The sequence below is a fragment of the Oculina patagonica genome, chromosome 13 (genome assembly GCF_052425735.1).
Source record: "Oculina patagonica isolate OP01 chromosome 13, crgOcupat, whole genome shotgun sequence".
NCBI lineage: Eukaryota > Metazoa > Cnidaria > Anthozoa > Scleractinia > Oculinidae > Oculina > Oculina patagonica.
This window is the reverse complement of record NC_135770.1, coordinates 24,977,215-24,992,551: the sequence shown is the minus strand read 5'-3', so window position 1 is coordinate 24,992,551 and position 15,337 is coordinate 24,977,215. Positions and strand designations below refer to the sequence as shown.

Sequence of the window (15,337 nt, the reverse complement as noted above, 5' to 3'; positions counted from 1 at the left end):
ATTTAGCATGTATGGTTTGTTGCAATGTCATGGATGTTACAAGGAATACACATAGAGAGACTATGATGAACCTTAATAGTAAACTTTGACGTATGTCCACCTCTACAAAAATAGGTTTTAAGTGTGCCCAAGTTAATCATGTTATTTTTTTTAACAGACATGTTATACATGACTGTATGTTGACTAAAAGATGTAATCAAATTATATTAAATTATGTTAGTAATGTTTCTGTATGTGTATCTCCAGGTATCAACTATTTCTTTCTGTTTTCTTTTTTGTCTATTGTCTTTAGCCTTAACAAAAATGTTATATAATATAACATCTGTTGGGTACATGTCCAACTAAGATCGTTACCATTTCTAATTAAATGGCATCATAAGCTTTGGCTACTTAATTGTTCATCAGAGATTTGTTTCTTTAAAATGGCATTATGTAGATGAAGAATCGCTCCGTATTAAATTGTCTTTGAGTAGAGCAAGAACCATCCTAAATTTCCAGGATCTAGAAAAGTTTCATCCAAATAATCTAGTCCTTTGCCAAAATGTGTTCATGCATTGTACGTGATTGTCAATATCATATGTTGCAGTACTTCACAGTACAGGCTTCCCTGAACATCTTGTTAAGACATGTAGCATACAGTCATCATAAAAGATAGCTTTCTTTGAGATAACCGCTCATCCAAACGTCAAGCTTTAGTAAATTCTTTGTTTCAAAAACATCACATAAATGAAGGTGATTTATTGCTCCTTGTACCTTGAGCAATAGTCAGAGACATTTTTATTACTGTTTGCAGTAATAGATGTAGTTGGAATTCCATTAAGTAGCTTTCCATTTCTTGTCCTCACTGTATCAAGACTATATCATTACTGTGGCCAGATACTGACAACCAAATCAGGCTAGCAGACATCTTGATCATTTAAGAATAGTGTGGTGCAAGCACAAAGTTTCGGCTGCGGTCTGTAATTTGAGATGATGCCTTAAAATGAGATGAATTGCAAGCTGTTGTCAAGTGGAATAAGTGCAATCAAAGTCAGCGTTGAGTTGTACAACAACTGTTTATGTGTTCTGCTTCTTCCTTGTCTGTTGTCTCCAGTCTCTAATCCAGGAGTATTCTTTTACCTCATTATTAAACTGCTATTAATGAGACTTACATGTGGAAATTAATCCTTATTACTGTAAAATTATATTTCGATGAAAGTTAGGTGTACCTAATTGGAGGTGGACATGGATAACCTGATTGTAAATTTCCATGATGGTTTGTTCCTTTATTAGTCGATACATGAGTATTGTGTTTTTTTCTTTTTTAATTTATGTATTTTTTGTCAAGATCTTAATAACTAATGTATCCTTTTATATTCCACTCTTTCATATAGTCATTAATAGTCAAATTAATTGCCTAGAATTAAAGTTATTGTTTCATAGATCCATACCATTGCAACATCCAGTTATGATTTAGATTTCACTTCAAATGTGCTGACAAAAAAAGTCAGGCCTTTGGATTTCATTTTTCAAAACGTGCCAACAAAAAGAATTTAGGGTTTGGGTAACTATCTTTCGAGTTGGTTAATTATACTTGCTGCTGCGTCTTATTAATACTAATGGCTGCAATATTTGCAATCTACAGTAACTGTTACTAACTTTACCCGAATAATTCTTTTGAAACACTAAAATTAAGCAGTTATTTTGGAGTACTATCTGGCAGAATGACGGGATGGTGACAATATATTGCCCTGAGCAACAAATAAATGCTGATCAAAAGCAAACCAGAGATAAAGCATACCACAAGCAAACCAGTATGAAGCTTAGCACAGGCATTGTACTTAGTGACACTTAGTCGTTTCTGCCAAATGGCATCACATTAGCATCTTAATTGAGGGAATAATTTATATTTCACTGAATAATATAAATTAAAACAATAAACAAATGTCCTTAGTTAAAGAGGTTCTAAAACTAAAAGTGAGTAGACATCCAACTTTGTCTGTAATTACTACTTAAGTCGCCTTCAAAAGTTTAGTTTTTAACTTGGTAGAACATTTTATCAATGTCTGTAAATAAAAGAAAAGCAAACAATTTTAATCATCATTTCAAAAGCCAAGAATATCATATTTATTTAACACTTGCTAAACATATAAACAGTTTCAGTATTGGGGAAAGTAGAATTATATGTTAATAATAACTATCATTTGCATTAATAAATCATTAAAACTCACCATTGTTGTAATCCAGAATTTTATATATGATAAAATACACTTGTTAACTAGGTTGACAAGACATGCTTGTATTTAGTGCTTTCTTGAAAATCCTTGATCCTTATTCCTATGATCAATAAACATATTGTATTAGTTGTATTACATTGTTCATCAGTTTTTATAATCAAGTGGAAAGTGGCTTGAACTGTAGCTAACATTTAAAAAATAATACTAAATGGCACAGCGTGCATTACAGGAGTGGTTGGTATAGCCTCCCACACAGTAAATGTTGTTCTTATGGGCGATCGTGTTTCACTCCTCACCACGAACACCTGCTTAACTGATATGCCTTTCCTCTGCTAAGCCAATAAGATTTACCAAAATCAGGAATGTTGACCTTACCGCAAGATGCTCTTTCAAAAAAGACCAAAATAATTGGTCAGAGCTGTTAGCACTGTGTGCAGAATGTTTCACTTAAATTCATTCTGATGAAAAAAATTTTCCAATTTGCTGGCTTTGTTTAATCACTTGCTAATCGACCTTGTCCTTTGCTGCCTGACAGTTTCACCAATTTGTTGGCTATGTTGGGATTTTGCCATTTGAGAACATATATTTGGTACGTACTTCATTTATCTTTTTAAAGGCGTTTTCTCAAAGCAAATATATTGCAACCCTAAAATCGCAGAACAATCAAAACATTTGATGTCAATAATACAAAGCTAGCCTTTTAACACAACATTCAAGCTTGAGAATCGTCCAGGGGAATTAACTGGGGAAAGGAATGTTGGCCTCGGTTAAGCAGGTGTTCGTGAGGAGGAGTAAAACAGGACGACCCCTAAGGGCAACTGTGTGGGAGGCCACACAACAGTTGCTACTGTAAGAACGAAATAAGCAATCATGTGCAAGGCAAACCTTGAAGTGGATTTGTAACTCAATAAGTAAACATTTCTTTTATGCCAGAACTTCAAGGTCCCTTACTGTAGTTTCTAAATAATTATTAAGCAATCAGAGCCCCTGCTCAATTTACGTTGTGCTTTGATTATCAAAACCATTAAAATTGTACTGACAGTTCCAACTGCCAATTAATTGTCATTGGGTCAATGTAGAGGCAAAGTTTCCTGTCATAGTGAAGCCCCTTTTCTTCCCTTAAGTTTCTCCCTTAAGTTTAATTGAGAATGTATCATTAAACAGTTTCTTTAAGATGCCCCCTGTCATCATTCAAACAATCACCATTTAGTATGTCCACTGCCATATGTATTCATGCCTGCAGTAATAAAAAAAAGTTGGTCACTTAATAACTGAAAAAGAAGTTATAAAGATATTGCATCATTCAAACACTCACCATATATTGTCTCCACGGTCATTATTTCCAAAACGCTCTGCAGTAATAAGTAAAGAAATTGCTCTGATCTGCATACAATCCACAATTTTGTTAGCCCTGAAAAAGTTAACAAGTGTAGATCAAATTATTGTTCTATAACGTAACTGAGGAAGATTCAATAGCATCTTGAAAAGTGTTTTAAAGAGCTATGGCTATGAAAAAGACATAATAATAATGATTAAATTTGTCCCTTAAGTTTAATTGAGAATGCATCACTACACATTTTCATTAGGACCCTGCCTGCCTCAAATAATTCACACACTCACCATTGAGTATGTCCACTGTCATATGCCTTCATACCTAGTCAGTAATCTGAGTATTTCTGTACTGCCATATGTATTGACACCTACAAAAAATCAAAAAGAAAATTAACAGTTAATCACTGGACAAGAAGTTATAAAAATATCTGATCCAAAAACATTCACCATTGAGTGTTTGTCCACTGCTATATGCATTCATACCTGAAGCAATCAAAAAGAAGGATCAGGAAACGTCTGTGCATTATTTTGTGACTGATCTTCATACGATTGTGTTAGACCTGAAAAAGACATTATAATGATTAAATTTCTCCCTTAAGTTTAATTGAGAATGTATCATTAAACAGTTTCTTTAAGATGCCCCCTGTCATCATTCAAACAATCACCATTTAGTATGTCCACTGCCATGTGTATTCATGCCTGCAGTAATAAAAAAAAGTTGGTCACTTAATAACTGGAAAAGAAGTTATAAAGATATTGCATCATTCAAACACTCACCATATATTGTTTCCACGGTCAATATTTCCATAACGCTCTGCAGTAATCATAAAGAAATTTCTCTGATCTGCATACAATCCACAATTGTCTTAGCCCTGAAAAAGTCAACAAATGGAGATCAAATTATTGTTCTATAACGTAACAGAGGAAGTTTCAATAGCATCTTGAAAAGTGTTTTAAAGAGCTATGGCTATGAAAAAGACATAATTATAATGATTAAATTTGTCCCTTAATTTTAATTGAGAATGCATCACTACACATTTTCTTTAGGACCCCGCCTGCCTCAAATAATTCACACACTCACCATTGAGTATGTCCACTGTCATATGCCTTCATATCTGCAGTAATCACCACTGAGTATTTGTGTACTGCCACATATGTATTCATGCCTGCAGTAATCAAAAACAAAACTGGTCACTAAATAGGAGCAACTACAGAATGCAGGGCCACTTCGGTCCACCGTGTCGGCACTCTTTACGGAACGAGGCATAACACAATAGAGGCTATTCTTATTCAATGACATGCAAATAAGTGGCCCTGTGGCCGGTCGCTTCAATGCATATCCTTTCGCCGCGTGCGAGAAAATACCAAGATTATCGCAAGTACTCAAAGGGCCGATGGCCGACCGCTTCGCATTTGTATTCACCATCACGCCAATCTCCTATTCTGCATGGATTTTTTATACTGTTGCGGGTAACAGTTTCCAAACCCCTTGAAAACGTTGTTTTTTCTGAGAGCAAGACATTCTCCTACCTCGAGTCTTCGTCCCTTCTGCGCAGGCTTGAAGAAACGTTTCCTGACCGCTGGTGGGAACGAAGACCCTGGGTACGAGGATGAGCTGTTTTCTAAAGCCCAGACTCCTCTCTCTATTTTAAGCTTGGCTACTAAGCAGTCATCATTCGCGGATTGATTTGTACAGTTTCGTATATATCTTGTTTAGAACTGTTAATCTTTAAAAATGATATCAAGAGACCATCCAAGTCAAAGATATTGTGTACTAAAACTAAAAAGGAGGTACGACAAATGAATTTTTGCTTTTATCAGAGTTAAATATTCATATTAAACATTGCAACAACTGCCGTATCTAGTTTTGAAACCGTGCTTGTTTGTCCTTATTTGTTTGATTATTTCCTTCTTTTTTCACTTGAAGTTCAAACTTAAGTGTTTGTTTTCGAAAACGGAGCTTCAAAATAGGGGTCCGGCTTATTTCCGGTGTGGCTTAAACAGGGAACTTTATGGTATTGACTGTACCCTATCGAACCAATAAGAAACAATAACACTACCTAGGCCTGCTTCCGGATCCATTCATGATCAATCATCAATCAAAATCTTCACCTGTATAACATTATAATTAATAGTTAGTCAGTCTTAAACTTTTTTATGGGGTAAAGTTCATAAATATTACAGACATGGTGAGCTACCATTTATTGGCCATTACTTGTTTTGACAAAATTATTGAAAAATAATAATTAATGTCTTGCAGCTGTCTGCCTTATTTATCTGTCTTTCTGACTATGACTATAACTGGTGTTAATCATAACTGGAAAAAAGTTAAATGAGAGCAAAAAAATGTATATACAGTGTATATATATTATCGCAAGTACTATTTTTAATCTATTGTACCTGTGTTTAGCGGTGCCAATCAAAATCATTGGTACATGTCTTTGCATTCGTGACTTTTATCTGCATACTCCACAGTTGTGTTAGGGCTGAAATAATGTAAAACATGACATTTCCTTTAGGAATCTCTGAACTGATCCTCCCTCCCCCCCCCCCCCCGGAAAAAAAAATAATCCAGTGACCCTACACATGATGGGTATGGAGATGTTCAAAATCTAGTTGCCCTTAGTACGGATGGTATGGAATATCCCACCGGTCACTTGTATTTTCTGGGTTTCACTTTAGGTGAGTGTCCATAGTAATATACATGTACCATGAGAAAGTGTTGTATACTTTTATACCATGCCACAGAAAATACGCTTACAAAATTTCGTTGAGAATAAGATGCCAGCACAAGATGGGAAGGTTCAGTTGAATACCGTTAAATATACAACAGCTTTCCAGTATTCAGAATGCTGTATTTTTTCTATGGTATAATATAATGATACAGTACAATCTTTAAGACACATTGTTATTGAATTGTCTGTACTTACTTTTTACTTTTCTTCAGCCATTGTCCTGTCAGCTGAAAACCTTTTACTGTATAATACCGGCATATCAATTTTTTTCTCTTGCAGATAACAAGAACCAATATTTCTATAATACAAAATGAAAATTACAATGTCAAATATTTAAATTAAATGTATTGTTGCCATTACTCATGTCAGAACACCGCCAGAAAACTGATTTAAATGTCAGGTGTTGTCATTCTACTGAGGCCTTTTCACTTGTTCTAATTTCGCAAGGATTATTGCGTACCAGAACTTCATTTTAAGTGCTGTCGCTACTTTTTGGAACATTAGTCGTCTGTCAGAAGTTACCATCGCCAGACCTCATGAAAATAATTGGGAAATTTGTGAAACATTGCAATTTGCAAGACAACTCAGTAAATTCGGCTCTACTCACATTGTAAAAACGAAACTTTGGCCACATTCTCCTCTTCTGTTAAGACACTGACTAGATGTGGATGTATATGTTAATTTTTCTGATCACTTTGCACACCCTTGCCATTCTAAATGTTTTTTTTTTTAATTTTTTAATAGATTAAACATCCAAACACTTCTCCAATAATGTTTAACTAGACTCTTTGAACTGTTGTTTCCTTTATGCTTACATTATACAAAATCTATTTTTAGCCTTTCTAAAATAAAACAAATCTTACCTTCAAAATTATTATGGCTCCAAACATCTCTCCTATGCTCCATTTTGTGGTTGATATAGTTGTAGAATTAAACCCAAAATTTGAATTCTGGGTACTATAACTTGTAACTTAATTGGGAAGTAGACTTAGTGAAATGATTTCAATGAGAGTTTTGAAGTAAATTTTAACATTTTATAGACAGTTAAAGTATTCACTTGATCACTATCTTCTTATTTGGCTTCCATTATCCACATTGCTTTGTTTATTTTATCAAAATAAATTAACATTTAAGTTTTCATTGTACTTTAAGAAACTTTAACTTACAATGATTGTTTAAGCTTGTTCATTTTTCAAAATTATTTATAAGAGGGCCACTAGTACTGTTTCTTACATATTTTACTCAATTACTCTTTAAGTAAGGTAGGTTGTTTCATTTTTTCCTCAATATGACTCATTCAAATGAGCTAGTTGGCTCCCTGTGGCTGGCACTTACTCTCTTGTCTCAGTTGCAGATCCAGACTTAAAGGTAAATGAGGGCCCGCTCTTGAAAACAATTTTTTTTCTCAGCCCTTCAGGCCTCGGTTTGGCCTTAAAATAATGTGGGGGCCTGGGGCCCCTTCTCAGCCACTACTGAATGTGTGTCATCCATAAAATTCAGAAAACTACCACAGGCATCAAACATTCATCTAGGCCAGAGGCCTTATCAAATGACAAAAAGTGAGTGTGTAGTTTGGTAAACTTTGACAAAATAAAAATGTTCCTTTATACTAAAATTAATTATTTTATAGCTGTAATATTTACAGTAATAATTTGCTGACAAAGCTGAAGGCCAATTTGACTAATTAAAAATGACATGATATTTCTGATGATGGAGCAGAATTATTGTGTCCTTATTCAACAATAATATTGGTTAATGGGAGACATTTTGCAGCAAAGAAAACTTTTTTAAGGCAGCGCTTTGTGCTACTTTGGACAAATTTTAAAAGATGTATTGTAAAATATAGTAAAATGTTGACCATCTTTATTACCAGCACGTGCATTTGTTGAATAACAAATTTATTTATAAAAGGTTGTCATTTTGCAATATTAATATAATAAAACAAAAGTGAAGCAAACTCTACCACTAGTGCATAACATATTATTATCACCTTTTTTCTGAATTTTATGGATATCCAACATTTCAGAATCATCATTCTTGTTCAACACTTGCTCAAACCAGAGCGGGCATCTGCATAGCAATGTACTGGTGGCTGCCATCGCTCCATTACAGGTGTAAATGGGGTATGTCTATAATTTGTCAGTAAAGCATACGCAAGGATCACAGGGAACAGACTGTAAATTTACTGACTTGAACTAGCTAAGTTCGGCACAGTGAAATTTTCAATTATACTGAATTTTTTAACTAGATAAAAAATATTGTTTATCCTTGAAGCCCTTTAAAATTGTGACCGTAAAAAAAGTAAAGAATAAAAAGTCAAGTTCCCTTCAAAGCCTTTTAGTGAATTATAGCTTGTCATACATTTAATCAGATATCTGGCTTTGATTACAGTAAACCCCATTTACACCACCCTGTAATCTCACACAGGGGAACTGGCATCGGCCACGGGTGAAGCCATTTGCTCGGTGTAATACAGAGCTGGCCTCAGTTGCAAGTGTATCTATCGCCATCGCTCAATGTCAAATTAAAATGACAGAACTGGCAAACAGTACCAATGGCTCATGCTGTCTGGTAAATTCTCTCAACATCACTCCAAAAAAATTCACAAAATACATAACACTCCCTGTAGTAATAACTCTTTACAGTCATTCCCCAGTATTGCATTGTACATCCCTACCGCGCATAATTCCAATACATGATTTTTTATGAGTTGTTTTTAATTAAGTAGTAGCTTTCTATCTTTAGAATTTATATATTGTCAGTGTTTAATAAAAAAACGATTGTCGGAAACATGAATTTTGCGAGCAATTGTTATTAAAAAAAAAATAGTGATATTATAAGAATTTATTGGGTATTAACAAGGTGCTGTTGCTACTAGTGGGCACCCATCTACCCCCATTTTCATTTTAACGTTTAAGTTCCCACATGCATGACATAAACAATCAACAAACACTTGGACAGTAAACAAAGTATGCAAAGTACTGTAAACATTAAAAATGTGTTTAAATTAGATTTTTGGTTCTTGTAGAAATAGTATTGCGACCATGCGATTAGAAAAGAAAATAATGATTTCTTTACGTATTTTGTGAATTTCATGGTCACGGTGATGGATTACCCAGCATTTCAGAGCCATCTCTTTGCTAGCTGCCATCTGCTCTGGTTGAATCACAAGGGCTGCATATCAGCACCCACATCTGTTTACAAATGACTAAGGTAGCTGCCATATGCTGCGCCATTTCCAAAGGTAGCTGACTAGCATATACATCTCACACTTATCTGCTCGTCAGTGTACGAGGGTGTTGAAGGCTATGTGAATTGAGTTGTTTTTTGCCCATGAGTAAATAAGAATGTGTATGCTTTTAAACACCAAATTTATTTTAGTTTTTGCAGCTGTCAGTGATGATTTTCATTAACAATTTCCATTCAGAAAGATAGATAAATGACAAAATTTAAATTTGATGTTATCCACATTATTTTCATTTCATTTTTAACATTGATTTATGACAATGAATGTTTAATTACTGTTGTCAGCCAATTTTCTATGCCTTTTACATGTACATTGCTCTTAATTAATTAAAAAAAAAAACATTAACAAGACATTTGTAGTTTCATTGCAAAAAAAGTTGAAACAACAAACATGTTACACAAGACTATTTTTCTTATAAGATATGAAAATTATGGCCTAAAATGCTGTGTGGCACAGTTATAATTTCAGTTTATAATTGACTGGTAGCTGCCATAATTTCAGCTGCTTAATATTTCATTTAAAAAAATAATTGTTACACTTGGATTTGGCCCTCATAACCCTCGTACAACAGAGCTCACACCTTCAAAGCAGCCTCCCTGCTCAATGCATGTGTCCACATGACATAGCTTTCGCCACATATCAAGTACATTTGACATACAGTAAAAACATGTGAGTAAAAACCTGCATTTTCCCAAGTTAGCCGAAACATGTTCTTACGAAATTGGAAGTAAATAGCAGAAATTGTGACTTTTGCAGTTCATGACAGGTTCTTCATTTTCTGAATTTGTGAAGAAAAAATAATGTGAACTGTTGTTGCCTTATTTTCATAACTATGTGATTGAGTCAGTTTAAGAAATTCAACATTGGCACTTTCATTGCAACTGGAGTCATGAGACTCCTGAGTGTTTCCAAAGAGGATGTACATGTAAAATGTTAACTGCAGTAACCTTATTTTCTTGAAAGTAAACAGTTTTAATCTCAGGCTATTTTAGAAAATAAGAACCCATTTCCAAATTTTAACCTAATGTTTTGTTTTACTTGCAAGTTTTTACTGTACTCAAAAATCAAGGACTCCAAATTTATAGCCAACTCTCATATGTTGCTATGGCCATGAGCCTTAGATCACCTTACCACATGACATTCACAGGACCACAACTACAGCTGTACACTACAACTGTAGCTCACTGTGGAATAGTATATAATAAGCACACAGATGAATAACATCACCATACCTTTAGAGTCTCTGCTCAACATGCAGTGATGTAGATCAGAAATACCTCAATGACTTTGAGACTGTGCCCACTCCACCAGCCTGAGAAAGGTATCCTCTTCATATGCTGGTGCTAAGCCCTCTCGCTGCTGGCATTCACTGGCTAAGGCATGCAGTCTTGCCATTTCCACTGCTCTAGCACGGGTAGTGGGAGTGTTAACAGGCTTCAACCTGTCATCATTCAGCAGGACATCTTCGTGAAAGGCAAAATCAGGATCCACGCCTTCTCCACCTGCAGATTTCGCTCTTGACAGTGCCACAAAGAGAGCTCCTGGATTCTTAGCTTCAAAGTCATGCTTTCCAGGGTGAATGACAACATACCTGAAGGCCTCCCCACTGCCTACAGTCAAACCCTGGCACTTGTGGATAGTAGTTCCCCATGACAGCCTTAATGGAACCTGAGAACGCTTGCACCTACATGCACAATCCGTAGAGCGGTTTACAGGTACAATTGGCACAAGTGTGGGATCTTCGTCAATGTAAGCCGGACCCTTATAACCTGCAAAACGTACAAACACAACATCGGGTAATGGTGGAGGATCATCAGTAGGCCTGCAACCATCTTTGTAGACAATGTCTACTACTGTGCCAACAGCTCCATTGTACAAACCCCATGCAGCCTTCAGGTTTACCGTAAGCATGACCTTACTGTCACGGCAAAGATAGAGCAGAGGTAGCAAACCTCCTGCCTTATTGCTGTCAGCCTTCTGAGCATGCCTGCCATTGTCAACTGACTTGATCTTTGCAACTGGATGGTTTGGCTCTCTGTTCAACTGAAGCAGCTTGGCTTTATTGCGTTCCCATTCCAAACGATGCGTTGGAAAAACATACAGCCCTTGCTCATCCATCCTATGTAGAAGTTCAGGACCATGGCTCATACGCAGATTGTGCCACTGAAACTGCTGCAGCCAACGGACTTGCTCGTGTGTCGTAGAGTAGGTTCGCATGGACATCAACACATCTCTTAGCTGCTGTTCAGATTCAGTTTGACGGACAATCTGAGTTAGCTCTACAGCGCTGTCAAAACTTGTCCACACCAGTCGACCATGGTTAGATGGTGCACTGCGATTATGTTCAATGTAGACGGGAGTGTCACACACAGGAGGTAGCTGCACATCGTCTCCCATCAGCACTACTACAGGGATGCCTCCCCACAGCTCCTCTGAATTGGCCCCTCTATTGATTGCATAGCGTGTATGCTGTTCCATCCAGCCCATTGTGGTGCGACCAAACATCGATCGCTCATCGCCGACCAGAACTTTAAGATTTTTGCACCTATCCTGGATTTGCTGCAGCACGGAACCTGAAGGCACAGTCAGCTCATTAGAAGACCTTGCCCCTGTTGGGATTCTCAAAAAGCTATGTGCAGTCGTGCCTTGAACAAGATAGGCAGAATTTCCAGTAGGAGTAATGACCTGTATGGCATCGTTGCTTCCAAACACTTGCCTTACTAGCTTCTGCAGGCACTTGATGACATATGACTTCCCTGTACCTGCAGTACCGGCGACGACAAGTCGCAAGGGATGGTGTTCTTGCGGGTTCTCAATCAGGTTGTAGAGAGTATGCAAAATCAGACTGACTATAGCTCTCTGATTGTCATTTAAGGATAGAGGAGATACATCTGGTAATTCAAGGTCCACAACTTCTGTTTCCTGTTCCTCGTCTTCTTTGATGGTCTCTTCCAGCCACTTTCTAGGGTCTTTGCCCTCAGGAAGATTAATGGCAATACTGCTCCAGTCGTACTGCTCTCCACCATCATCATAATCAAAGTCCTTCTCAACTCCCTCATATCTCTGGTTTTGGCCAGCATACACATCAACCCAGTCTGGTTGTTCTGCTGCTTCATCAGCATTATCATCCACCTCATCTTCAAATACCGGCTCTTGCGGATGCTCAGCATAACGCTGTGCCTTAGAGACTTGGGCCTTCACAAACAGTGGGCACTCATCAGTAACAACAAAGTCCTTAAACCGATCAACCCAAGATTCAGCATCTCCCTTTACTTCTTGGATTTCAAACCAGTTTGGCCAGTGCAACAGAAGCATCGTTCTACAGTAGTCCTCATTCAATGGCCATGAAGCATGTGTAGAGCCCCCACTGACCACCGGAACGTTGCCATCTCGGGATGCAAACTGGTACCAGGAGCAATGCTCTTCATTAGATCGTGCAAGGTACTTGTCCAAAGGGGTACTGCGCGTGGCAGTCTCACCATCACGTTCAAGACGCCTTGACCCTGTCATTGACAAATAGGAAAACCTACGGCTGCACCGCCAAAGTGCTAGTCCACTGAGCTCAAATGATGCCTCGGGTCCACTAATATCTCTTCTTCCGACGGTCTTTATAAGCATCTTGGCACAAATTGATTTTCCAGACACCTGGCCTGCATCACTTGAATCCACAGCATTTACCATGTCTTCAAATAGATCAGCAGTTGCACCGGTAGGTTCACTGTCCTTGCAGGCATAACCACAAACATAGTCAATTATAGCTATGATATCATCTGTGCTGGGATTATCTGGGGAAGAATTCGACAGAATCAAGCTTATGTCACCATTTGCTCTCCATGACTGCAATTGATAACGGGAATGCTGAACTACACGTTGATGGTCACGTGGCATCTCAAGGCGAGGTGCTCCATTGTGATCGTTAACAATTTCTGGTGCGTTGCGGAGTTTCTTTCCTGGGTGAAACTCACTTCCAAATTCCATGCGGCAAACACGTTCATTTGCCTGCAGTCCTTGCCCAGGATGACGGGGTGTTCTCAAACAGTAATCGGAACAACTGTGCAACCCAACTCGGTTTACCAAAAGCAAATGATCCTCAAGGATCGCATCTTGGGCTGAACCTATATCCATTAGCATCTTTACCAGGGGATCTCTCTCATCTGAAATTGGGTCAGCTGAACCTTCAGGCGGAGGCCAGAGATCCCTCCGCGGCTTTCCTTCCTCATCACTACCACCTGGGTGTAATGCTGTCATGGCCAGGTTTTCGTCAGCCCATTGGTTAAGTATGGCAGCACACTCGTCCTCATCACAATCGCCTTCACGAGCATCGTGCAACAGCTGGTGTGGCTGTCTGTCCTCTCTCCAGCTGAGTTGGTGCCAGTGGATTTGACCTCGGGACTTGGCAAATTCATAACGATACCAATAGTCATGGACACCAAATACAGGCTTGAGGACCTTATTATGGTACGACAGGGTACGCAGGTCAAAGTAATTCACCACCACATGGGTGTTCTCTTGCACAGCCTTGTAGCGGGCACTGCTATCCTCACCAAGGTTAACTTCTTTTCCTGTGGTCTGCAAAATGTACTGCTCCAATAGTCTTCTAAGTGGGGGAAAGTAAAACTCAGCACAACTACCAGTCATAAAAAATGAAGGCAATCCTTTCTTCTCATTAACCATGAACTCAACCAAGGCTCGAAGCTCTCTCCGTCTTTGATGCCAATACTGTGCTGTACCACGCAGATTTGCCCCAAAATACAGCAGTTTGTTAATGAATGTGGTATCACCACTTGCTAGTCGCTCTTGCAGGTCTGCAACTGTTAATTGCGGGTCTCCTAGCTGCTGATCAACAATGTACCTGCTCTGTTCAAGGGCACGCTTCCTCATAATCATGTTGTGAACAACAAACTTCCATACCTTGTGTCGGGCAAACCTTCCATCTTTATACCACAGCAAGTGCTCTGCCCAGTCATGGAGTGAAGGACATGTTATTTGACGATTGATGTGAAAATCACCCTTTCCATATGGGAATAAGCAAGGAAAGGCCATTGTGAAAAAGTAAGGAGTGGTAAACTCCGATGCTGGAGTTGTACTAACTGAAGGCCAAGAAATCACTGGTCGTTCAGTGCCTTGTTGCCTCTCCACTACTTCAGCTTCAGGAGGTTCAGACACAACTTCATTTATGGCTGCTTCAACACATGCTTGAACATTCACTCCAGGCTCAGGGAGAATAACTCCAGAGACTGTCGTATCATCACCACTATCTGTTTCACCTGCATCCAGCTGTTCTGGAGCCGGGCCTTGGTCATCCATGTGATCTGCTGTTTCTGAAAACTCAACTGTTCTCAAGTTCGGCAATTCACCATCAGCCGGTAAATTTTGCAGACGAGTGTCACTAATCTCGATATCGCCATAGGCAGGATTATTGACCTTCAGCCAGCGGAGTGCACCCTCGACACGTCGTCTTCTAACCCTAAACTCCTTATGCGTATCATCTTTTCCTTGCCTTCTGACACGTACGATATCCACTTCTTCTGGTAGACGTGGCAGAATAGTTGCTGGTTCTTGCACTGCTTGAGGGAATGCAATGCAGTGTCCTCTTGAAGCAATACCACCATGTTTTAACATGTGTACATGCACAGTTGGAGCTAGTCTTGAAATCAGCATCTGCTCGGCATCTGTCATATCAGACAGTTCCTCTGGAACAGACATTGGGTCCATTTCGTTTTTATCTGACCAAACTTTGCAATCCGGGTCCTTCTTGTCATTTCTGCAGCGAGAGCACATATTCCCGGTTCCTTTGCCTTCCAACC

At 38.3% G+C, this 15,337-nt stretch overlaps 1 protein-coding gene and 1 long non-coding RNA gene across 11 annotated transcripts; both read right to left on the bottom strand.

Annotated features, from left to right (window-relative positions):
* Position 1: 1 nt before the first annotated feature.
* Positions 2 to 7,454, bottom strand: LOC144636589 (uncharacterized). Of its 10 annotated transcripts, none has more exons than XR_013567541.1 (13): positions 7,147 to 7,454; positions 6,479 to 6,581; positions 5,949 to 6,034; positions 5,609 to 5,660; positions 4,630 to 4,714; positions 4,326 to 4,420; positions 4,214 to 4,247; positions 4,032 to 4,108; positions 3,837 to 3,916; positions 3,532 to 3,627; positions 3,420 to 3,453; positions 2,211 to 2,316; positions 2 to 2,045 (listed from the first exon to the last, which is right to left on the bottom strand). It is a non-coding gene; the product is annotated as an uncharacterized LOC144636589 (long non-coding RNA). The 10 variants fall into 10 exon arrangements; XR_013567544.1 differs by having other exon boundaries at positions 3,871 to 3,916; XR_013567548.1 differs by having other exon boundaries at positions 6,479 to 7,454.
* LOC144636244 (uncharacterized) lies at positions 7,455 to 15,311 on the bottom strand. The gene has a single exon (XM_078495404.1). It carries the CDS (start codon positions 15,309 to 15,311, stop codon positions 10,809 to 10,811), a length of 4,503 nt encoding a protein of 1,500 aa, XP_078351530.1. The 3' UTR covers positions 7,455 to 10,808.
* Between the last annotated feature and the right edge of the window lie 26 nt (positions 15,312 to 15,337).

Bases quoted from the DNA above. Each gene is read 5' to 3' on its own strand.
- LOC144636244 (XM_078495404.1), bottom strand. From the start codon at position 15,311: ATGTGCTCTCGCTGCAGAAATGACAAGAAGGACCCGGATTGCAAAGTT.